Genomic DNA, 25733 nt, shown 5'->3' on the forward strand with positions numbered 1-25733 from the left:
TTCCAACTATACCAATGTCAAGGGTAAACAAACTGGAAAATAAGCTACAAGCAACATGCTATAAAAGTAAAAGGGACAGACAACCCCGTTCTCTAAAACTAAGGTCAAACTTCCAAAGAGGGAGAGCTCCAGATTTTGCCATAAGAGCAAGATACTACATTTTCTGAACATATGACCTATGATAGAAGAACATCACATCTGTTTGACCATGTGAAGGCCCTTTGATGGGTGTGATCTGCTTTGTAAACGGCCAGTGAGCATTTCCACAAATCTGTGGACACACAATTCACATTATTGTGCTATACATGGTAATCATAGGTACCCTTCTCCCAGTACTTTCCTGGATGTTTAATTTGGGGAAACAAGCAGCAGTCTCCTTCTACAGGTGGCACAGAGGAATAAACCCTAATTATAGCCCAGGAGACCAGAGTTTGATTAGTAGCTCAGGTGCTTGATGACCTAGGCTGGGAAGTGGGTGACCTCATCCTGGAGGAAAGGGATGGTATGGGTCCCATCAAAGTCTGTGAAAGTAGACACTGTTATTCACACAGAGGAGCACATACAAACTGATAGACAGGCGATGGTGATGTAGGTTCTCATGTCACCATCGATGAACAGACTGACCATTCCAAAAGTATTCTCTCATTACAGGGATGCAGGAAACGGCACCTAACACTCTGATGCTAACATGGATGATGACAGTTTCACTGTAGGGTATCTGAGGGAAACTCCTCATCCATGGTACACAAAATGGTTCAGAGGTCTGCTAAGGAAAGGCTAAAAAGTCAGCAGGTGGTGGGGTACTAAAAAAAGAAAAAAGTAGCAGCATCAAGAAAGAAACAAATCCTAGTCTAGTTATACTTCCATAATCCTGTGCATCTTAGCTAACATGAATACACTCCCAAAAGGCTGCCTGTAAAAGATTTTTAGTGCTTTTAAGAAAATTATTAAGCTTGCAGGCTGCAACCTACTGTCTGCACAAAAGGTATGATAGTCTTTGAATGTAACTTAGATTGTTAACCATAGCTGGTGCTGCAGAAGATTGTACACACTTCAGAATTCACCTGCACTAAACAAATTAAACTGCAACACATGCTTGACCTAGATGATATATGAAAGAGCAAACAATGCACTTTGCCCACATACTGATGTGGCAGATGAGAATGCAGGTAAAGCTGAAGGGGTTCACACTACTTAAACAGGCATGTACATGCAAGTAAAGTATACCCATTTCACAAAAAATATAGGGAGAATTCTGTCAAATTGTTTTCAACTCACACAGTGTAAGGTGTAGTTATAAGCCTGTTACAAAAGCTACCCAAAAAACTTGGAATTGTTCCTTCTAATGAGATGCAAACACCAATTATAATCACACAATGTTTCAACCCTCATAACCAGTGACAACACAGGTGTGTGATAATAAAGAATTTTGTGCAAAATGTTTCTAACTGAAAAAGTTTTTACTTGTTTACCTTTTCTGTCAAGTCAGAGCGGTCCTGAAGTTTGTATGTTTTGGAGAAAAGAAGCCTTATGATCCACAGAATAAGTATTCCTTCCAAAATAAGATGGTATGCAGGTGCCTCAAACACAGAATTATTAAAAATTAACAAGTTTTTTTAAATACACTTTCATTAGTCATACTCAAACATTTTGCACTGCAATCCTACTACATTTAGAAATACAGAACTAATTAAGCAGCATAAAATTGCTTTTAACAAATGCACAAAACCACCCAGTGCTCTAAGTGAAAGAAGACAAGCGCAAAAAAAAAAAAAAAAGGTAAACAGCCTTGTTCAGGTTGAAAGTTATTTACTTACAGTATGCGGTTACATTTTCATCTGTTATGCATGGACCCAAACAAAAACCTCAACCTACAGGACACAACCGATTAATAATGCTTTTCAAAGGTGTTCAGGGATGAAGTAATAAGCAAAACTATATCAAAGAACATGTGGCGGAATAAAGGCATGGAGGTAAAAGCAGTTTTTGTAGGACATGTTTTAGGAAATGTTTGCCAGATTTTACGACACTTGTCAAAAAGACAAAGCAAATAAGTCACTTGAAAACATATTGCTTAGCAATTATTTTCCTTTATGCACTTTGGTGAAGGAAACAGACCTCAATCTTTTTTTGATAGCTTTGAATTTCAGCTACCTGTGGTTATCATGCAATTAAGAAAATGCTCTCCCCTCCCTCATCAGTCAGTGTACTTAAACAGAAACTGACTAGATGCACTGGCCTGAAACCTTAGGCATGAATAAGAAATTAGTAACCAAAGAGAACAAAGCTACGTATTTGCGACAGTACCAGATCTATGTAGGAAGGAATCCCATCTTCTGTAATCTTTAGAAATTAAGCTACAGGCATTAGGACAGCTTGGCAGATCAAACCTTTTCCAGGCTATATTGCACCCTTCCCATTCCAATAATTAATTATTTGTCTCTCAGTCTTCACTTCTTCTGTGAACACTACAGAGCAAGAAAAATGAAAATGAAAGGAGAGGAGAGCATGAAGTTCCACAAAAGGATAATGCCACAGACAGGAGGAGTGCGGATTGTGCATTACTAGAAATGGATCTTACAACTAATCTATTGTTAACGTAAACTGCTTATCTGATAAGAGCAGTTACATCTTTAGCAACCTTTAAAATGGTGTTTCTAAGCAAATCCTCCTAGGTGGCCAAAATCAAATGAACATACTACAGGTGACAATAGCAGCACAATAAAACCTAGGCCTAGAACTAAATGTCCACCTTTACGTTGTGTAGCAAAGATGTTTCAAACATCACCACAGCAGCACCAATATAAAAAAGCAGTAGTACTAGCTTTTGATCTTATGGAATGAGCCTGAACAATAGAAGAGGGTTTTGACTTTCATGGTTTCAGAATTCAGTTCAATTATCTGTCTAAAATGGGTGAACTTATATACTTTATCTTACCCTGCCTTAGCAAAAAAAACAATACAAACAATTGGTAAGTTTTGTGGAAGGATTTGGTTCTGTCCATATAAAATCTGTCTGTGGACATCCTTGCAATACAGGAGGCATTTACCATGTCTAGTGCCAGGAAAAAATACAGTTGTGTAAGTAAACTTACCATGACAGTATATGATTGAACAGATCACTGCTGCAGTAGTCAAACTATATGGAACATCCTTGCAAGGACAAGATCCAACCAGCCAGGGTCCAGAGCTTTTATGCTCCTTCCACAAATCTTAACCAATGGTAAGAGCGAACTGTGAATAAAACCAGTGTCAGGGGCAGGCATGAAATACAGAAAAGAAGGCCAAATACCTCAGAGGAGTTTTCTTGCCTCAGAAGATAGGGAGACTAAAGTCCTGCAAGACAGGTATATACCCAATCAGAAATCCCATACCATACCAAAAACAGAAAAACAGGGGGATGGAGGGATGGAGCACCTACTGCAGCAGCAATCTATTCAACCATCTACTGTTATGGTAAGTTTACTTACACAACTGTAATATATTCTTCATATAGGATCACTGTTGCAGAAGCCCAAGCTACAGGAGTAGATTACCAAGCTTAGAACAGCTGGGAGGAGGAAAGGTCCAGGAACCACTGGAGAAGGCTCCTAGCTTTGTAAAAAGTGTGCACATAGGACCAAAGTTGCTGCTTCTGGAAATCTTCTAGAGTTCAACCCTTTCCAAATAGCCATACAAGAAGGCAAGGGCTTTGCAGAATGTGCCTTGTTCCCGCTTGGAATTGCTTTGATGTGGTGGAATAACAAAAGATAATAGCCTGAGACAACCACTTGGAAAATGTTCAGTTTTGATACAGGTTGGCCTAACTGTCACAAAAAATAAACTGATTGAAAGTCCTGAAAGATCTTATTCTGTCTAGATAGTACCAGTGTTGGGTGTGAAAATCCAAAGTAGAGGTATCCTTTCTCCCTCATTTTTCGGTTCGGAGAAGAAAACAAGGAGATAGATAGTCTTGGCTAAAAGTACACTCAAAAAAGAAGTTATGTTCTTACCATAACGTTCCATGTGGAGTGTTCATCTCGCCTTTGTTCTTACACACGGGTTCGGAGCCGATCCTCGGCTCCGAGTCAGCCACATAGCAAAGCTCTGCATCTTAGAGAAGCTCGAGACCAGGCTACATCCCCACAATCCTCCCTGCCATTACTCAGATCTAGTTTGCAAGCAAACCAGACCAACCATAAACCTGAGGTGCTAAGGCTACATACAGCCACAAAAATTCAGAGACACTATCTCACTGATAAATTAAGTCAAGGGTAACGAAATATACCCCATGAGGTTAAGAGGCAATATACCTGGAAGAGGTAAAGGCATGTGGACCAGACTCTAGTCCTACTCGTTCTTCCAAACACGTGAGGGAGGGAAGGGGGGGGATGTAAGAACAAAGGCGAGATGAACACTCCACATGGAACGTTATGATAAGAACATAACTTCTTTATGTGAGAGTGTTCAATCTCGCCGTTTGTTCTTACACACGGGTAGCGTCCCTAGCTCCGTCACCCTGAGTGACTCATGGAAGAACGTTCCTGAGCACAGTGGAACCAAAAGATGTCCTGTCTTTGGAGGCTTTGTCAACTCTATAATGAGTGATGAAAGTATGTGGTTTAGACCACGTGGCTGCTGCACAAATCGTGTCCAAAGGCAGGCGAGCTGCATGAGCCAAGGAAGTGGAAACTGATCTAGTAGAATGGCCCTTAGGTTTGGTGGGCAAGGCCTGATTCGACTTAGAATACACAAAAGCTATACAATCAGTAAGCCATTTAGAAAGTGTACGTTTTGTAACTGCCACGCCCTTTTTATTGTCTGCAAATGCAACAAAAAGTTGATCTGTTTTTCTGTAATCCTTAGTCCTGTTCAAATAAAATCTTAGCTGTCTGTGGACATCTAACTTGTGCAGCATACATTCCAACTTGCTGGTATGGAAAGTAGGGAGTTCAATGGACTGATTAATATTTATGACAGAACATACCTTAGGAAGGAAAGATGGGTTTGTTCGTAAGGAAACTCTATCTGGGTGGAAAATTAAGTGAGGTGGTTTGACTGATAGTGCTTGCAGCTTTGACGCTCTTCGAGCTGAAGTAACCGCTACAAGAAAAAGAGTCTTCCACGACAAAAACTTCAGGAGGAAAGAAGAGGCTGGTTCGAAGGGTGGCAACATTAGTTGCGACAATAACAAATTTAAATTCCATGGGAATAAAGAGTCTCTGACGGGCGGTCGAAGATGGAAGGAACCTTTCATAAAAGCCTTACAAAGCCTGTGGGACATAATAGAAGAACTGTCCTCACCAACATAGAAGTTGGATATGGCCGCCAACTGTACTCTTAGTGTGGAAGTAGAGGCTCCTTTGTGGAAAAGGATGGATAGAAATTCTAGAACTTTATGTAAAGGAGCTACCAGGGGGTCCAAGTGTTGGCTAGATGCCCAGTACACAAAGTGTTTCCATTTACTCCTGTAGAGTTTTGTAGTGGAAGCCTTATGAGAGGCAACCAAAATGCGTTGAACTGCCGGAGAAAGTAGATCAGACAGTTTTGTACCTACCATAAATGTAGATGTTCTGGAGGATTCCATTGCTGCAGTCCTACTATTGGGGTATAGTCCGCCCAGTCGGCCCGCCAATACCAGAGTATATTGACGCCGGTCAGGGAGATTAGACTGATCGCCAGTACCGCCAGGGTACTAATGCGCATGACCGACGCCATACCTCAGCCCTTTCTTGCCCCAGATGTCAGAAGACCCCACAAGTCCCAAAATACCTTGCACCAACATGTACAATATATACAAGAGTATATACAAAATATAAGCATGTAAACCTCACCTACACAACCACCCCTAAAACACAGAGTATTGACTGCAGTAATGGAACTCTAACATCTACATTTATGGTGGTACAAAACTGTACTATGTTCGCCTTCCATTGTTGCAGTCCCTACTATTGCAGAATCCCAAAGCAGAGGTAAGGGAGGCTGCTAAATCATGAAGAAGTAGAGCTGACAACATGCCTTGCAAAACAGCTGTGGCAAAACCAGCCCTAGACTTAGAGTAGATAGGAAGGTGATAATGCTTAGAGAAAGTATGCACTGAACTCCAAGTAGCTGCTTCCAAAATATCCCAGTTGCCACCCCCAGAAATGCTAAGCTGAAGTGGCAGTAGCCCTCAGTGGAATGAGGCCTAATCCTGAGCTGGAACCTCTGCCATGATGGGGAATAACAAAATGGCAATGTAAAAGCCAATCCACCTAGAAATAGTTTGTTTTGACACAGGCTTCTGCCCCCAGGAACCTCAATGATGCAAAAGATTGTCAAACAACTGCTGAGACTGCCTGGGCATCCTTTAGGTCCTGCTTTTGATGTAAATAATAACGCGAATTGCCTGTGTACATCTAAAGTGTGCAAAAATCTTTTCCCCTTTTATTTTGAGGGTCTGCATAAAACGTAGGCAAATGAATAGTTTGGTTTAAAGTTTTCACACTTAGAAAACCACACCTTAGGCATAAAGGGAAGCGATTAGTACTAATGATACCCCATCCCTATGCGAAAATCAAAAGGGCTCTCTACCGCCAGTATAAGGGCCCGTAACTCAGACACCCCCTTCTTGCAAGTAGCACAGCCAGTCAGAAAAGCAGTCTTCCAGCGACAAGTATTTCTCAATTCAGCAGTAGCTGCAGGCTCAAAAAGGTTGTAGAGTAAGTTTTTCCAACACAAAATTGAGATCCCAAGCAGGAGTAGGAGCTCTGATTTTGGGGTCTTATATTCTTTGCCCCCTAAGAAACTGTTTGGAACAAAGGATGCTTAAAACAAAGGTGGGTCACAAATCATAGTGAGCCGGAAATTAGCTGCAGCATGAATCTTAATGGAAGAGAAGGACAAACCTTTTGTCCAATAACTCAGTGCAGATATTGAAGAGCCACACTCAAATTAGGGGCCTCAGAAATTCTCCAAAATTCTTTGCTGTACCTGATCCAAAATAAAATCTTCTTCCATTTTTCATGCATTAATCTCCTTGTACTGATTAGGTCTCTAGCTTCCATAATCGACATTTAAAAACTTGCTGAGGAAGTTGAGACCTGCTGTACTTCAACACAGAATATGCCAGGCTGTTAGATGAAGAGAGTGAAGCTTGACATTGCTAGATGACCGCCCTCTGAGATAACAATAGATGAGGGAATCAGAGGTAAAGGCCATGGAGGCTTCTTTACCAGACCTCGTAGTAGTGGGCAACAAAGTGTTGCCGGAAAATAATCTGAGCTATCAAAAACACCCCTGGCCTGTCTTGTCTGACCTTTCATTAGTACCCCTTGAAAGAAGAGGCAGAGGTGGAAAGGTATACACATGAAGGTTTTTCCAACTGAAAGACAGAGCATCCACTTTCCAAGTTGTGTGATGAAACCCCAGGCAATAATTTTGGCAGCTGGTGGTTTAGTGGAGAATAACAGATCTATGTCTGAGTTCCCATGACACTGTCAATTTCTGAAATACATGAAGATCCAGTTTCCACCTGCGGGGGGATCCATGATTTGTCTGTTTAACATACATCTGCTAAGGAGTTCTGTACCCTGGCAGAAACCTGCCTGAAGAGTTAGTTGCAAGCTTAGCGTTAGTCTCTATAAAATCATTGCTTGCTCAAAGTAGAGGATAAGCACTGCCCCTGCTTGTTGATGTACCACATGACAGTTGTGTTGTCTGTTAGAATCAACACCTGCCCTGGTAGAAGTAACTCCTTTGAAAGCCATTAATGCAAACTGGACCAAGCTAACATCTCCCTTCCATGTTGATATGTAGATGCTGTAGTCTGGCAGGCCACGAACTCAGTATCCACTTTCCATTTAGATGAGCTCCCTGGGCAATGTCCCGAGGCATCTGTCGCTAAAATCTGACTCCCGCCTCTGGCCGGGTCACAGAGTAGTCCCTTTGTTTAGGTGACATTCCTGAGCCCACCACAAGGAAATTCTTTTGAAGGCAAGGTATTATTTGAAATGACAGTGTCCAAATCCTGGCAGTAAGCTGTTGTGTCCATACATTTTTGAGATACCATTGTAGCTTCCTCATATGCAAGTTTGAGTATTGGGGAAGCAATTCAGAATACAAGATGCCATGAACCCTAATGCTTGAAGGACTGTCCTTTGCAGTCAGCACGGACTGATGAGATAGTTGATGGAAGTAAAGTGACAGGACTCTTTTGTTTGTCCGGGGTTGTGCAATATCTGCTGCTGTATTCAGTCTCTCACACCCAGAAAGCACATGTCTTGAGAGGGTACTAGGACTGACTTTTTATTTCGCTCACAGAATACTCCTAGGTGATTCTTAGGCACTGCTATAACATATTCCAGATGCTGTAGAAGGTCTCTCCTTGTCTTGAGCTTGAATCAGGCAGTCGCCCAAGTAAGGATAGACGAATTCCTTTGAAGCCTGAAGTAAGCTATCACTGAGCCAGAACTTTTGTGAATACTCTGGGTGCAGTAGATAAGCCAAAGGGCAATGCAGAGAACTGATACGAGAATTTCCAGTCAAACCGGGTAGATACTTCCTAACTTAGCCTTATAGGCACATGAAGGTGTTTCCCTTGAGATCTAAAGCGCCATCCATGGTCTTGTCTAGCAGAGGTAAAGCTGTTGTAACGTCACATCTGTAACTGGAATGTCCAGAAAAGTAGTTATAGAACCAAAATTGGTCTCACGTAGCCCCCTTCTTTGGTACTAGAAACAGCGAATAAATCAGCCTTCTGATACAGGGACTGGCTGAATGGCCCCATCTGGAGGTAACTGAGAAAACTTGCTTGTGAGCCTCCTTTCTTTGTGGAGAAGGGAATGCCTGGCATGCCTTTGGAAAGGGGCATTGTAAGAAATAAATCTGTAAACTGGTGAATGATATCCAACACCCATTTGTCTTGAGTAATTAAATCCCAATTTTCTTTGAAAAGAGACAGTCTCTCCCCTTCCCAAAGGAGCTGCCAGGACGAGAATCTAATGGCAGCTGAAAAGACAGGTCATTGGGTCTGTTTACTAAAAGGACTGACCCCTGCCCTCACCAGGAAGTCTGAGCAGGTGAACCCCCTGTTCCCAGGCCCAAAAAGAACCTTGAGCCTGCCCCTACCACGTCTAGACCTACCCCTAGACTGGGAATCATAAGCAGGATATGTCCACCCCTTAGCAGGCCAATTTCTACTAAACTGGTGGCTGCACCTGCAAAAATCTTTAACAGTTTGCATAGACTTAGCTTTGTCCTCCATTTTCTTTAAAACTGCTTCCACAGGCGATCCAAACAACACATCAGACTGTAAAGGAGCATCCAAAATCCTTGTCTTAACATGCTCAGCTAAATTCTGATCCTTCAACCAGGCATGCCTGAAGAACAGAACGAGGAGCAGCCAGCCTCAAGGAGGCCTGTACAGCATCAAAACCACATTGCAAAGAATGCTTACCCACTTGGTCAGACACATGAACCAAGTCCAGCAACTCTTTACACTCAATACCTTCCGCCAAAGCATCCACCTTAGATTTTAATTGTGAAAGGAGATAATTCTGATATTTTAGCATGTGAAACTGACAATTCAACGCCTCATGGCTAGAGTGGAAGAAGTATACACTTTCTTTCCCCACCTATCCAAGGCCCTTGCCTCTTTATCAGTGGGAACAGGATTTTTAACCACAGAAGCCTTAACACCTTTAGGCCCTTGAGCAATACTTCTGGGCCTCAACGGGTGGCACATCTGGAAACCTTCTTTGTTGGGGTGGAGTTGACATGAAGGGATTTTGTATCCTCTGGTAACAATGCTTTTACCCAGGAGTCTGAGGTGAGAGTTAGCCAGGCCTGTGGGTATAAAGCCAGACCCCGACTGCCTCCAGAGCAGGACAGTCGGGCCCCGTTTCAGGAGTGCTGGAAAGGCTTACCAGGGATAGGATCCCTGTCGCCTTGGTTCTGCGGACCCTCTGCCGGGCGTCTTCCATTTCTGCCCCCTCTGCCTCTGGGGGTCACTCTGTGTGCCTGGAAAGATCCCAGATTTTTACGGAACCACATTTTTCCGCTGCCCTTTGGGGTACGGTCTAGATGGAGGAAAACGGACTCCGACAGCAGACAGAGTCTTTCCTTCTTGCTCACACCGAGTTAGTGTCTCTTTCACTTTGGGCCCAAAAGAGTGGCACCATCAAAGGGGGCGAAGGAAGACTTGAAGGCTTCCGCAAATGAGCACACCCCATCCAGGATTGTCTTCGAGAGCAATCGCTGAAGCTGCGGCTCTACTCGACCCTTCAGCCGCATACGAGATGAGCCTCATTGACGAGTTCACTATGGAGGTAAGGGTGTTAACCTGTGCTGTTACCTTATCTGAAACAGCAGCATCTGTGTTACCCTGGAGGGTATCTCTCAGCTCCTTGATGAGATCCCTCTGTAGACGGTAAAGTTTTCAAATAGTTTAGCGAACGCATGGAAAAAGTCGCTGAACTAAAAACGCGCTTCCCGTATCTGTCCATAGTCCTAAAATCCTTATTAAGAGGATGAACAGAAGAGGAAGACTCAGACATCTCCTTTTTAGTGGCTGCAGCCACCACCATAGCATCAACCAGAACTCCTTTCATGAGATAAGTCTTGTCCTGGGGAGCGGTAATAAATTTGCTTGGTTTTCGAGGGACCGGTTCCACTGTGTCTGGTATCTCCCACGCCCTTCGAGCAATCAAATCCATTAATTCATCGAAAGGCGGAGTAACCCAGGAGGTAGAAGGTTGAGCACCAAAAGTCTTCAGCAACATTGACTCGTCCTCAGTGGGGGCTAGGGACTGCCAATCACTCCTCGGTTTTAAAATCTCCAAGATGTCCGCAAATGAGACATCCTCTGAGGGGGATTCTGGGGACCCCTCTGACTCATCCAAGTCAGTGTCAGATGTTAGAGATTCCTGAGGGGAATTCAAGTGCCTCCTCTTGCACAGTCTTTTCCTCGGAACCTCATCAGAGGGGGATTCCGGTAAGGCCTCCGAGGAACAGGGGGCACCCTCTGGGGGTGGCTGAGGCAATGGTGCTCTACGCTTTGGATGTGTCGTGAGAACAGAAACAGAGAGCGGCTCCTTAGGGGAGGGAGAAGACGCCTCTGATGAAGTGGTTGTCTGTGTAGACAAAACCTTCCTCATAAGGTCAAAAACCCCTGAACCTCGGGTCGAGGACTCCCCCGGTTCAAGAACATGGAAGAATCCCAGACACGGGCCCATGGGTCTCGACCCCAGGACGGAGCCGAGCCAATCTGCGGAGGCCCCGAGAGGAGAGTCGGCACCGAAGGTCGGTACGACTCTCGGTCCCGGAACCAAGGAGAGTCGACTCGCGACTCACCTATGGGTTTCCCGAAGGAGTCGAGGTCAATGGTGTCGATCGTGCAATGGACGGTTTCGCACCGAGGGCTCCACTATCATCGGCTCACCCTTTCCCGCCCAAGACTGGATGGGTCTCGGGAGGACCTGTTGGAGAAAAAGGGAAAAAAAAAAAAAAAAGGGGGGGGGGGGGGTGTTCTCCATAAGTTTCTGCACGACACGATCCACATCAGTATCGGATAACGGTCTGGAAGATCGGGTGAAGGGAAGATGGCACGACCAAAATGTGGTCTCCACTCCAGGGTTCCAGCCCTTCTTGGGCTAGTGAATGATTGATAACGGTTGTGAGCCTCCTTTCTTTGTGGAGAAGGAACGTCTGGCATGCCTTTGAAAGGGGCATTGTATGGAAATAAAATCTGTAACCGTGGTGAATGATATCCAACACCCATTTGTCTTGAGTAATTAAATCCCAATTTTCTTTGAAAAGAGACAGTCTTCCTCCCAAAGGAGCTGCCAGACGAGAATCTACTGGCAGCTGTAAAGACAGGTCATTGGGTCTGTTTACGAAAGGACTGAGCCCTGCCCTCACCAGAAGTCTGAGCAGGTGAACTCCCTGTTCTAGGCCTAAAAGAACCTTGAGCCCTGCCCCTACCACGACTAGACCTACCCCTAGACTGGGAATCATAAGCAGGATATGTCCACCCCTTAGCAGGCCAATTTCTACTAAACTCGGTGGCTGCACCTGCAAAAATCTTTAACAGTTTGCATAGACTTAGCTTTGTCCTCCATTTTCTTTAAAACTGCTTCCACAGGCGATCCAAACAACACATCAGACTGTAAAGGAGCATCCAAAATCCTTGTCTTAACATGCTCAGCTAAATTCTGATCCTTCAACCAGGCATGCCTGCGAAGAACAGAACTAGTAGCAGCCACCCTCGAGGAGGCCTGTACAGCATCAAAACCACATTGCAAAGAATGCTTACCCACTTGCTCAGACACATGAACCAAGTCCAGCAACTCTTTACACTCAATACCTTCCGTCAAAGCATCCACTTTAGATTTTAATTGTGAAAGGAGATAATTCTGATATTTTAGCATGTGAAACTGACAATTCAACGCTCTCATGGCTAGAGTGGAAGAAGTATACACTTTCTTTCCCCACCTATCCAAGGCCCTTGCCTCTTTATCAGTGGGAACAGGATTTTTAACCACAGAAGCCTTAACACCTTTAGGCCCTTGAGAAATAGTTTCTGGGTCCGCCCTAGGACTCTTAAACAAATACTTATGAGCTTCGGGCACCCTATAATACCTATCAGGCTTAACAGGAGCAGGAGGCAAAGAGTCAGGATTCAGGGAAGCCTCTGCAAAACATCTTCCACCACATTCAACACAGGAGGAATAGCTAAGGGCCTATGCTGGGGCAAAACAAGAATTCCCTAAGCCTTTTCCTGAATCAGAGTAATCCTGGCCTTCCCATTTAAAGTGCTCCCTCATGGAATGCAGAGTCTCTGAAAATGAGAAATCCTCAGGAGGAGAAGCTGTAGGAGTGGAATCATCCACATCAGAATCAGAATAAGTAGGATACTCCTGCAAGTCTTCCGAGAAGACTCTGAAGCCTCTGAACACTGTTCAAAACTATCAAACTCGGTTCCACCCTAGGCCTCTTATCAGGCGGGGCATAGAACCTCTAATCATAGTAATCAAATCTTCTGCCATTTTAAGCATATGTTTCTTAGGTACAGAACCCGAAATGCTAGGAGAAGCCCCCCCTGAGGCTGAACTAGGCCTACCTCTCAAAGAAGATTTGGCAACAGAAGGAGAGGCTCTAACTACCTTGGGAAGAGAGGGAAGAACAGTTACCTGAGAAGCCCCCTCAGCCTGGCCTACCTCCTGAGAAGGCACATCCTGTAACAGTAAAGTTTCTGCCTGAGACTCCATAGAAACTCCTGGCAAAACCTCTGGCTCCACTGAGCCTTCTAAAGAACCGACGTCCGGGACTGCCGGTTCATCAACCCTAGGCTTCACTGTTTTGTCCTTGCGCTTCTTGGACGAAGCGGGCGGCGGAGCAACCGACGGCATTTTATAATTGCAACGCTTCCCAAACACTAACCTGGCACAGTCTAACCTCCTCTTAATAGTGCGTTTGTTAAACCTAGCACAAGAGCGCAACCAACAACGCCGTGCTCAGGCCCTAAACAAGGTATACACAAGGTATGGTAATCCCTATGAGGTATCTGTTTCCCACAAGAAATACAGTTATTCACTTTTTCTGACATCCGGTAAAATACTGAGGCAAGAAAAAACAAAATGTTCCCCAACGGGGTACTTAGCCAACTCTGTTTCGGTCTGAAACTCCGGTTTCGGAAATATTTCAGAACGCCAACCTGCACTCGCAAAACTGCTTCTGCATCGGACCATGCGGCAAAAAAGACTGAGGATATGACGTCGGTCATGCGCATTAGTACCCTGACGTACTGACGTCAGTCTAATGCGCCCTGACCGACGTCAGCCTTATACTCTGGTATTCGGGCCGACTGGACGCGGACTATACCCCAATAGTAAGGACTGCAGCAATGGAAAACGAAGAACATAAGAAGTTATGTTCTTACCATAACGTTCCATGTGGAGTGTTCGTCTCGCCTTTGTTCTTACACACGGGTTCGGAGCCGATCCTCGGCTCCGAGTCGGCCGCATAGCAAAGCTCTGCATCTTAGAGAAGCTCGACACCAGGCTATATCCCACAATCCTCCCTGCCATTACTCAGATCTAGTTTGCAAGCAAACCAGACCAACCATAAACCTGAGGTGCTAAGGCTACATACAGCCACAAAAATTCAGAGACACTATCTCACTTATAAATTAAGTAAAGGGTAACGAAATATACCCCATGAGGTAAGAGGCAATATACCTGGAAGAGTTAAAGGCATGTGGACCAGACTCTAGTCCTACTCGTTCTTCCAAACACGTGAGGGAGGGAAGGGAGGGAATGTAAGAACAAAGGCGAGATGAACACTCCACATGGAACGTTATGGTAAGAACATAACTTCTTTATGTGAGAGTGTTCAATCTCGCCGTTTGTTCTTACACACGGGTAGCGTCCCTAGCTCCGTCACCCTGAGTGACTCATGGAAGAACGTTCCTGAGCACAGTGGAACCAAAAGATTTCCTGTCTTTGGCGGCTTTGTCAACTCTATAATGAGCGATGAAAGTATGTGGTTTAGACCACGTGGCTGCTGCACAAATCATGTCCAAAGGCAGGAGAGCTGCATGAGCCAAGGAAGTGGAAACGGATCTAGTAGAATGGCCCTTAGGTTTGGTGGGCAAGGCCTGATTCGACTTAGAATACACAAAAGCTATACAATCAGTAAGCCATTTATAAAGTGTACGTTTTGTAACTGCCACGCCCTTTTTATTGTCTGCAAATGCAACAGAAAGTTGATCTGTTTTTCTGTAATCCTTAGTCCTGTCCAAATAAAATCTTAGCTGTCTGTGGACATCTAACTTGTGCAGCATATATTCCAACTTGCTGGTATGGTTTTTGAAGAAAGTAGGGAGTTCAATGGACTGATTAATATTTATGACAGAACATACCTTAGGAAGGAAAGACGGGTTTGTTCGTAAGGAAACTCTATCTGGGTGGAAAATTAAGTAAGGTGGTTTGACTGATAGTGCGGCACCTCTGACACTCTTCGAGCTGAAGTAACCGCTACAAGAAAAAGAGTCTTCCACGACAAAAACTTCAGGAGGCAAGAAGAGGCTGGTTCGAAGGGTGGCAACATTAGTTGCGACAATAACAAATTTAAATTCCATGGGAATAAAGAGTCTCTGACGGGCGGTCGAAGATGGAAGGAACCTTTCATAAAAGCCTTACAAAGCCTGTGGGACATAATAGAAGAACCGTCCTCACCAACATGGAAGTTGGATATGGCCGCCAACTGTACTCTTAGTGTGGAAGTAGAGGCTCCTTTGTGGAAAAGGATGGATAGAAATTCTAGAACTTTATGTAAAGGAGCTACCAGGGGGTCCAAGTGTTGGCTACATGCCCAGTACACAAAGCGTTTCCATTTACTCCTGTAGAGTTTTGTAGTGGAAGCCTTATGAGAGGCAACCAAAATGCGTTGAACTGCCGGAGAAAGTAGATCAGACCTGGCTAGGCGAGGAAGTGGAGCAGCCAAGCTGCTAGTTTGAGGGATAGAAAAGACGGGTGAGGAACTCCCGACGAATGTGTTAGTAGATCTGGTACTGGGTCCAGGATCCACGGTTCCTCTGTTTGATGGGCTCGAAGAAAGGGGAACCATATCTGTCGAGGCCAGAATGGGGCTATGAGTATAATTGTCCTTTCCAGGTTCATGGCTTTCTGAAGAAATTTGGGAATCAAGGGGGTAGGTGGAAATGCATATAGGAGACCCGGGGGCCAATCGTGTATCAGTGCGTCCCTGCATTTGGTATTCATCGGGGAGGCGAATAGATCGCAGCAAGGTTGGCCCCATCTGCGGAAAATTCTTTCCGCCACCTGTAGTTTGAGGGACCACTCGTGAGGTAACAGGATGGCTCTGCTCAACCTGTCCGCAATGACGTTGGATGACCCCAGGATGTGCGTTGCTATCAGAAAGTGTCCCGTGGACTCTGCCCATTGCCAAATTCTCATGGCCTCTCTGCATAATGGGTAAGATCTGGTTCCCCCTTGTTTGTTTATGTACCAGACTACAGACATGTTGTCTGTCTGAACTGCTACTGTTCCTAGAGGTAGGAGGGTTTGAAAGTATTGCAACGCCAAGAACACCGCCCTCATTTCCAGAACATTTATGTGCAGGTTGTACTCCATGTTGGACCATTCCCCTTGGACTGTTCTTCCCTGAAAAAGTCCCCCCCACCCTATCAGGGAAGCGTCCATGGTTATCGTGGCGGTCGGATTCGGTAGAACAAATGGACGACCCATAGTGAGATCCTGACTGAACACCCACCATGAGAGGTCTCGCTTGCAAGAATCTGTTATCAGAATTTCGTGCGTTAGGGGTAACTGCTGGAACGACCACTGCGTGAACAGCAGCCATTGGAGGAGCCTCATGTGCAATCTCCCCATAGGAACTGCAATCAGGGACGCTGCCATGAGTCCCAAAACCTTCAACACCAGTTTGGCCGGGGCTTTCCTGCTTTGTAGTAGAAGAAGAACCTGTTCCTTGAGGGATGAAGCCCTTCCTGGAGGGAGCTTTACCAGTGTTAAGCGCGTATCTAGGTCTGCTCCGATGAATGAAATACGCTGTGAGGGCAGTAAGGCAGATTTTTCAAAGTTTATGGAAATCCCTAGGTGGGAACAAAGGTTGACTGTATAGTCTCTGGCTTGTAAGAGGCGACGCTCGGTGGTGGCGGTGAGGAGCCAGTCGTCCAGATAGGGAAACACCCGGAATCCTAGACATCTCAAGTGAGACGCTACCACTGCCATGCATTTGGTGAATACCCTGGGGGCTGAGGTGAGCCCAAAGGGCAGGGCTCGAAATTGAAAATGACTGGCTCCCAGCCGGAAGCGCAGGTGATCTCTGGACGGTCTGGCCATCTTGATGTGGTAGTATCGCCTGAGATCTATCGAGCACATCCAGTCATCCTTCTGCAAAAATGGAAGGATCGATTGAAGCGTGACCATCCGGAACTTTTCCTTCTTCACGAAGGTATTGAGATTGCTGAGATCCAAAATGGGTCTCCAGTCCCCTGTCTTTTTTGGAACTAAAAAGAACCTGGAGTAAGTTCCAGATCCTTTTTGGTCCGCCGGGACTGGCTGAATTACTTTTTTTGAGCAGCTTTGAAATTTCTATTGCTGCTGGGCCTCGCAGACGGGGTGGCACTTCTGGAAACCTTCTTTGTTGGAGTGGAGTTGACATGAAGGGGATTTTGTATCCTCTGGTAACAATGCTTTTTACCCAGGAGTCTGAGGTGAGAGTTAGCCAGGCCTGTGGGTATAAAGCCAAGCGACCCCCGACTGCCTCCAGAGCAGGACAGTCGGGCCCCCGTTCAGGAGCACTGGAAAGGCTTACCAGGGATAGGATCCCTGTCGCCTTGGTTCTGCGGACCCCCCTCTGCCGCCGGGGCGACGTCTTCCATTTCTGCCCCCCCCTCTGCCTCTGGGGGGGGGGTTCACTCGTGTGGCCTGGAAAGATCCCTGAGTTTTACGGAACCACATTTTTCCGCCTCATTGCCCTTTGGGGTACGGTCTAGATGGAGCGGAAAAACGGACTCCGACAGCAGACAGAGTCTTTCCTTCTTGCTCACACCGAGTTAGTGTCTCTTTCACTTTGGGCCCAAAAAGAGTGGCACCATCAAAGGGGGCGTTGGCGAAGGAAGACTTGAAGGCTTCCGTAAAGGAGCACAGCCGCATCCAGGATTGTCTTTGTAGAGCAATCGCTGAAGCTGCGGCTCTACTCGACCCTTCAGCCGCATACGAGATGAGCCTCTTGGACGAGTTCACTATGGAGGTAAGGGTGTTAAGCTGTGCTGTTACCTTATCTGAAACAGCAGCATCTGTGTTACCCTGGAGGGTATCTCTCAGCTCCTTGATTAGATCCCTCTGTAGACGTGTAAAGTGTGTCAAATAGTTTAGCTTAACGCATGGAAAAGTCGCTGAACTAAAAACGCTTCCGTATCTGTCCATAGTCCTAGAATCCTTATTAGGAGGATGAACAGAAGAGGAAGACTCAGACATCTCCTTTTAGTGGCTGCAGCCACCACCATAGCATCAACCGGAACTCCTTTCGTGAGATAAGTCCTGTCCTGGGGAGCGTAATAAATTTGCTTGGTTTTGAGGGACCGGTTCCACTGTGTCCGGTGTCTCCACGCCTTCGAGCAATCAAATCCATTAATTCATCAAGGGCGGAGTAACCCAGGAGGTAGAAGGTTGAGCACCAAAAGCCTTCAGCAACACTGACTCGTCCTCAGTGGGGGCTAGGGACTGCCAATCACCCCTCTGTTTTAAAATCTCCAAGATGTCCGCAAATGAGACATCCTTGGAGGGGGATTTTGGGGACCCCTCTGACTCATCCAAGTCAGTGTCAGATGTTAGAGATTCCTGCGGGGAATCCAAGTGCCTCCTCTTGCACAGTCTTTTCCTCGGAACCTCATCGGAGGGGGATTCCGGTGAGGCCTGTAAGGAACAGGGGGCACCCTCTGGGGGTGGCTGAGGCAATGGTGCTCTACGCTTTGGATGTGTCGTGGGAACACAAACAGAGAGCGGCTCCTTAGGGGAGGGAGAAGACACCTCCGATGAAGTGGTTGTCTGTGTAGACAAAACCTTCCTCATAAGGTCAAAAACCCCTGAACCTCGGGTCGAGGACTCCCCCGGTTCCGAAGAACATGGAAGAATCCCAGACACGGGGCCCATGGGTCTCGACCCCGAGGACGGAGCCGAGCCAATCTGTGACGAGGCCCCGAGAGGGAGAGTCGGCACCGAAAGGTCGGTACGACTCTCGGTCCCGGAACCAAGGAGAGATAGTCGACTCCGCGACTCACCTATAGGTTCTGAAGGAGTCGAGGTCAATGGTGTCGATCGTGCAATGGACGGTTTCGGCACCGAGGGCTCCACTATTATCGGCTCATCCTCTCCCGGCTCCGAAGACTGGATGGGTCTCGAAGGAGGACCTGTTGGAGATAAAGGGAGGCCTTCTAGTTTCGACACCAATTGGGAGGAAACTGCAATCAACTTGGAAAGGGCCGTGTTCTCCATAAGTTTCTGCACGACACGATCCACATCAGTATCGGATAACGGTCTGGAAGATCGGGTCGAAGGGGCCGAAGATGGCACCGACCGAAGAATGGAAGGTGGCGGTAGCTCCGACACCGGTTCCAAGACCTGGGGCTCAGTGAAAGATAAACGTTCGACGCTCGGCCCCGAAGTCTGTGGAACCGGCGAACGAACTTTAGAAGATGAACTCGGAGCCGATGACATGGGCTCAGACATCTCTGACCCCTTCGAGGACTTAGAAGCCTGGTCAGACTTGTCCAAAGCCTCCTGGAAAGCAGGCTTAAGAAGTCCCCTGTCTAAGTTTCCTGCGTCCATCTGTCATGACCCTCCCACTGAAGGAATGGCATATAGAGCAATCCTCTTGCAAGTGGAGAAGGCCAAGACAGTAGACAGGAGGTGGTTGTCAGTGATGGACATTTTCTGCCCACACTGACACCTTTTAAAACCAGACTTGGCTTTTTCAGACATAATCAGCAAAATACACTTTTACTGTAAAAAAAAAAATTTAAACACTAGCTATAATTAAGAGAAAAAAATATATATATAGCTATAAGTTATAGAAGAGGTAGGCCCCAAAGGGAAACCTATGAAAATATGACAGAACTAACTACACTACACACACTACACACTACACACACACACTCTATAGTAAGATCAAAAACTAAATTCTCAATAACTATAAGAACTTTTAACAAAAATAATAACTATCTTATCTGAATATCAAAATTTTCACTGGTCCGAGCTCTCTTATCGATGTGATCCGTTGCAGCGGCAAACTAGATCTGGGTAATGGCAGGGAGGATTGTGGGATATAGCCTGGTCTCGAGCTTCTCTAAGATGCAGAGCTTTGCTATGCGGCCGACTTGGAGCCGAGGATCGGCTCCGAACCCGTGTGTAAGAACAAAGGCGAGATGAACACTCCACATGGAATGTTATGGTAAGAACATAACTTCTTTTTTGAGTGTACTTTAAGCCAAGACTATCTATCTCCTTGTTTTCTTCTCCGAACTGAAAAATGAGGGAGAAAGGATACCTCTACTTTGGATTTTCGAGGATCGGCTCCGAACCAGTGTGTAAGAACAAAACGGCGAGATTGAACACTCTCACATTACCACTTTAGGCTTAAAAGAAGGATTAGTTCTCAAAGCAAGTCAGTCTCTGTGGAAAATGAGAGAAGGCTGACCCCAACACAACAGCTTAATACTCTCCTTGCAGACATCTGATCAATCAGTAAAACTGTTTTCCATGTTAAAAACCTCAAGTCAGTCAGATGAACTGGTTCAAATGGAGCAAGTGTTAATTTCTCCATCACAAAACTGAGATCTCAAGGAGGAGACACCAGTTTTCTTGGAGGTCTCTTATGTAATATGCCTTTCAAAAACATTTTTTTCATAAGAATTCCTTGAAAGAGCCAGGGATTGATGATCAGACAAGATGAAATGGCCAACAAATTAAAACTGATAGAGGAGTAAGACGAGCAACAGGAAAAAAAAATAATGTAAAACCAGAGAAACACTAGTCCTGAATGAGTGCTAGTTATTGCTGTTAGCTCCAACTAGAAAATGTTCTCCATTCCTAATATATGACTTTCTAGTGGCAGGCTTTCTTGCCTCCATTAGTATCTGCTGAAAGTCCTCGGTAAGCAGGTGCCTAAATGATATTAAGGCCCCATCATCCAGACAGTCAGATAAACTTGTTTGGGGGTCAGGACATATCAAGCATCCCTGTTCTTGTGGTAAAGCAGATGCAGTCTGTGAGGAAGTTTGTGGTAATTGCCCCGGGCCAATTCCAAAAGAGAAGAGAAAGTACAGTTGTGTACATTTACCATAAATGTAGATGTTAGAGTGTATTCACTGTTGCAATCATCACATTTTGGTTATCCCTGCCAGGGTAGCCCTCGGCTGGCCCGAATACCAGAGGCTTAGTATTACTGCATTGGTTGCCGTCGCTTCAGGATTGACATCAGGTCGTCAGTAGTATAAAGTAAGGCAGCCAATGCCATTACATCAGTTTTTCTTGCCCTGTCAGGAGCCCCCAAATGGGAGCAAGGATATGGTGGAAGAACCCCGCCAGTAGAAAGTTTGTTTGTGTCTTTCGGCTTTTCCCGGTTAGAGGTCGCCACATAGGAACTCCAGTCCGCTAAAGATTGGTAGTGGATTTTTACGTACCGGGTTACCAGCCCTGATGCACAACCTTCAACGAATGCACGCCCCATTCACGTATGCCTCCACACAGAAGACGCTCTAGCTGAGAATCGAACGGGACAACGTCTTGCTATGAGACGACAACGCTACCGCAGCACCACTACCGCAGTAACCAAAATGTTCCTTGTAAGGAGAGAGAGAGAGACAGAGAGAGAAAAGAAAAGGGGGATGGAGGGAGGGAAACCAGGACTGCAACAGTGAATACACTCAAACATCTACATTTATGGTAAGTTTACACAACTGTACTATGTTCTTCGTGTTTCACTGTTGCAGTCATCACATTTGGGAGGATTCCCAAAGCTGAGGAAAAGGGTGGAGGCAGTCAAGAAGACTAGGGGCTGGCTAGGATACCCTGCAAGACTGCAGTGGCAAAGCCTGCCCTGGATTTGGAGAAGATAGGCAGGTGGTAATGCTTGGTGAAGGTGTGAACAGATATCCATGTGACAGCCTCCAGGATGTCCCTGGTGGGGACTCCTCTGAGGAAAGCTGCAGAGGTAGAGGCTGCTCTGGTAAGAGTTAGTCCTGACCCTCTTAGGGGTAAGATTCCAGTGTTGCTTGTAACAGAAATGGATGCAGTGTGAGATCCATTTAGAAATGGTTTGTTTGGATATGGCTTTGCCCTCTGCCCCTGCAGCAAAGCTGACTAGCAATTTATCAGTCTTTCTGAACGATTTAGCCCTCTCTAAGTAGAATCTGAGCTGTCTGTGCACATCTAGAGAGTGCAGGATCCTTTTGTGGGTTAGGGGAAAAAAGTGGGTAGATGAATGGATTGGTTGAGAGCCACACTGGACACGACTTTGGGCATGAAGGATGGGTTAGTTTTGAGGGACACCCTGTCAGCATGGAAGATGATGAACGGCTCTACAGCCATGAGTGCTGGTAGCTCAGATACTCTTCTGGTTGAAGTGATGGCCAGAAGCAAGGCTGTCTTCCAGGAGAGAAACTTTAACTCTGCTGAAGCTGCTGGTTCAAAGTGGGGCAGGGTGAGCTTTTCCAACACAAAGTTTAGGTCCCACGCTGTGGTAGGTGCTCTTCTGGGTGGCCTCAAGTTGCTAGCCCCTCTTAGGAACTGTTTGATGAGAGGGTGTGAGAAAAGAGGGTGCTCAGTGCTGAAATGAGCAGAGATGGCAGAGGCATGAATTTTAATAGAGGAAAAGGAGAGACCACTCAGGTCAGCCAGGTAAATCCAGGATGAGAGGTAGGGAGGGCTGTGCCGTATCGGCTCCCTTACCCTGAATCCAGGTGCAGAACCTTTTCCATTTGTCAGCATAGGACTTTGTAGTGCTAGGGCATCTAGCCTCATGTATAACATCTAGAAACTGTTTACTGAGATTGGCAGCTTGATCAGTGAATAAGCCAGGCTGTCAAATTGAGAGTCTGCAATTGGGGATGCATGAATTCTCCTTCCCTCTGGGTCAGGAGGGTTGGGGTCTGAGGGAGATGCCATGGTGGCAGTGGGGACAGGCTGCGCAGCAGTGGGTACCAGTGCTGGTGAAGCCAGTCTGGAGCAATCAGGATTGACCTTGGTTTTTTCTCCCTTATTTTGAGCAGTACCCTGGTAATGAGAGGTAGTGGGGGTAATGCACACACCAAGAGGCTGACCCAGGGGAAGGATAGGGCATCAACTTCCCAGGCCCTGCAGTGAGGCTCCCTGATGCAGAACCTGCTGAGCTGATGGCTGGAGTAGGTGGCAAGAGGTCAACCTTTGGCGTGCCCCATTTCTGAGTTATTAGGGTGAAGGTTCTTTGGTCTAGCTGCCACTCGTGTGGGTCCAGAAGATTTCTGCTTAAGTTGTCTGCCAGAGAGTTTAGAGAGCCTGGCAGGAGGTGTAGTTGCATGGCTGAGGCTGTGTGCCAAAGGGTCATGGCAAGCCTGCATAGAGTAGGAGTGAGTCCCTCTTTGCTTGTTGATATACCACATCACAGTTGTGTTGTCCGTTTTGATTAGGAGAACCCCTGGGGAGAAAAGGGGCCTGAAAGCTGCCAATGCATGCTCGTCAGCTAACATCTCTTTTTGGTTAATGTGCAGATGCATTTGCTGTGGGCTCCATTGGCCCTGTATGCACCTGCCGTCCAGGTGTGCACCCCAGGCATAGTCTGATGCATCTGTGGTGAGCGTCTGGGTGGCGGGGGGGGGGGGTGAGAAAGGTAGTCCCTTGTTGTGGGAGCAAAATGCTGCCCACCAAAGGAAATCGGTCCTTAAGCAAGGTATCATTGGTATAAGGGTTTCCAGGTCTTGAGAGTGTTGACACCAAAGGCTTTTTAGGTACCATTGAAGTTTCCTCATATGCAGTCTGGCATATGGAATGAGTAGAATGCAAGATGCCATGAACCGCAGAGCTTGCAGGATTTCCTTGCAAATAACTGGGTTCTAGTGGCTAATTGAGAGAAGTAGGCTGTCAGGTAAGTTTGCTTTTCTGGTGTAAGGAATGCAATCTGGGATGCTGTGTCCAGGCTTGCTCCCAGGAATATAATCCTTTGGGTGGGCACTAGTTTGGATTTCTTTTCGTTGATAGTGTACCCTAGGGAGGTTAGTAGGGACTTTACAAAGGCCAGGTGCTTGAGCAGCTTTTCCTGGCTGTCTGCCTGAATTAGGCAGTCTAAGTACGGGTAAATCTGGATATTCCTTTGTCTGGCAAATGCAATGGCCAGAGCCAGACATGTTGTGAAAACTCTGGGAGCAGTAGATAAGCCAAAGGGAAGCACAGAAAACTGAATGTGCTGAGATACTGCCCTGAAACGGAGATATTTCCTGCATGATTTCCTGATAGGAATATGGAGGTAGGCCTCTTTTAGATGTAGGGTGGCTAGCCAAGCATCGTTGGAGAGCATGGGTAGCAGCTGCTGGAGGGTGAGCATTTTGAATTTTGGGATCACCAGGAAGGCGTTTAGAATGGATAGATCAAGGATGGGGCGCCACGTGCCCTCTTTTCTGGGTACGAGAAAAAGTCTGGAGTAGAAACCTTGGCCTCTCTGTTCTTCAGAATGTGCTCTACTGCCCTCAAAGAGAGCAAGGGAAGGACTTGCTTTTGCACCTCTGCCCACTGGTTTAGTGGTAGATCTGGGAACCCATTTGGGGTAGGAAGGGTGTGGAAAGAAAATTTGTATCCCTAGGACACTATGTTGAGAACCCAGTAGTCATTGGTAATGGTGGCCCAGGTGCTTGCATGAAAGGAGAGTTTTCCTCCTAGGGGTAAGTGAAGGTGGGTAGAGGAAGGGGTGGGGGAGGTGAAGCCATTGTGAGTTCTTACCATAAGGGGCTGGCTTAGAACTCCCTTGTTTTGAAGTGGTAGTAGTCCACTGCTTAGATCTCTGCATTCCCTGTGGCTGCTGTCTGGGGGGGGGGGGGTCTGGTTTCCCAGGGTCTGGGCCGGACTGGCTTAGTGGGAGCAGGAAAGGACCAGTGCTTGGTGGGACAATGCCTGCTGGACCTGGGTGGCTGGACCTGTAAGAAATCCTTAACTGTCTGCATAGATTTTGCGTTTTCTTCCATCTTTAAGACCTATTCTGCCTTAGTGCCAAATAAGTTGTCTTTGTGCAAGGGGGCATCCAACAATTTAGATTTGACATGATCTGGCAAGGGCTATTCCTTAAGCCATGCATGTCTTCTAATGACAGATCCAGTGACTGCTGCCCTGCAAGAAGCTTCTAGGGCGTCAAAACCACAGTGCAAGGTGTTTAGTTACTTGACTTGCAGAATGCATTAACTCTTGTAACTCTTTAGATTCTGCACAAGTAGGAAAGGAAGACCTTTTTTTGTTTGAGGAGTTCCAGGATATGTTGCTGAAATTTTAGCATATGGAATTGACAATTTAATGCCCTGATAGCAACAGTAGCTGAAGTATATACTTTTTTTTACCCAATCTGTCTAGTGCTTGGGAATCCCTATCTGAGGGAGTGGGATTCTTAGCAGAGGTTGCTTTAATCCCTTTAGGCCCTTAAGAAATTACCTCAGGGTCAGCAGTAGGATTTTTAAAAATAAATTTGTGTAAGTCAGGGACTCTATAGTACCTGCCTTGTTTTCTGGGTGCAGGAGGGAGGGTGTCAGGAGTCAAGCTGAATTCCAGGAAAACATCCTCCACAACATCCAGGACTGGGGGGGATGGCCAACGGTCTGTGCTGTGGAAGATCTAAGAATTCCCAGAGTCTCTTTTTAGACTAAGGTGAGTCCTGACTCTCCCACTAGAAATGCTCCTTTAAGGTATGAAGGGTTTCCCCAAAGGAACAATCCTCTGGGGGAGAGAGGTGGAAGGGATGGAATCCTCTGCATCAGAATCCTCATAACTACAGAGGGGTTTGCATGTCTTCATATTCAGATGCATCAGTCTCATCTGACTTTTGTTCAGACAAAACTACAGGAGACAGATCTCTCTTCCTTTTGGAGGAGGTAGCTTGGCTTCCCCCGATCAGCATGATAAGATCTTCTGCCATTTTAAGCATTTGAGACTGAGGCAAGGAAGCAGCTGCCTGAGATTGCGTCATCGGTTTCTTGGGTGTGGTTCGTACCCTGGGCC

The 25733-nt window shown here is 46.1% G+C and overlaps 1 protein-coding gene across 1 annotated transcript in view; it reads right to left on the bottom strand.

The window, feature by feature from the left end:
• Window positions 1–1601, bottom strand: part of SPTLC1 (serine palmitoyltransferase long chain base subunit 1) — a gene marked incomplete at its 5' end in the record, with an annotated part of 1612539 nt that extends 1610938 nt beyond the window's left edge. The window contains one exon of the mRNA XM_044060319.1: window positions 1473–1601. Within this exon, the coding sequence (XP_043916254.1) occupies window positions 1473–1601 (129 nt within the window). The remainder of the gene's footprint in view (window positions 1–1472) is intronic.
• Window positions 1602–25733: the final 24132 nt, after the last annotated feature.

This window comes from Protopterus annectens, chromosome 2.part0, assembly GCF_019279795.1.
Source record: "Protopterus annectens isolate FY-2018-M chromosome 2.part0, PAN1.0, whole genome shotgun sequence".
NCBI classification, from domain to species: domain Eukaryota; kingdom Metazoa; phylum Chordata; order Ceratodontiformes; family Protopteridae; genus Protopterus; species Protopterus annectens.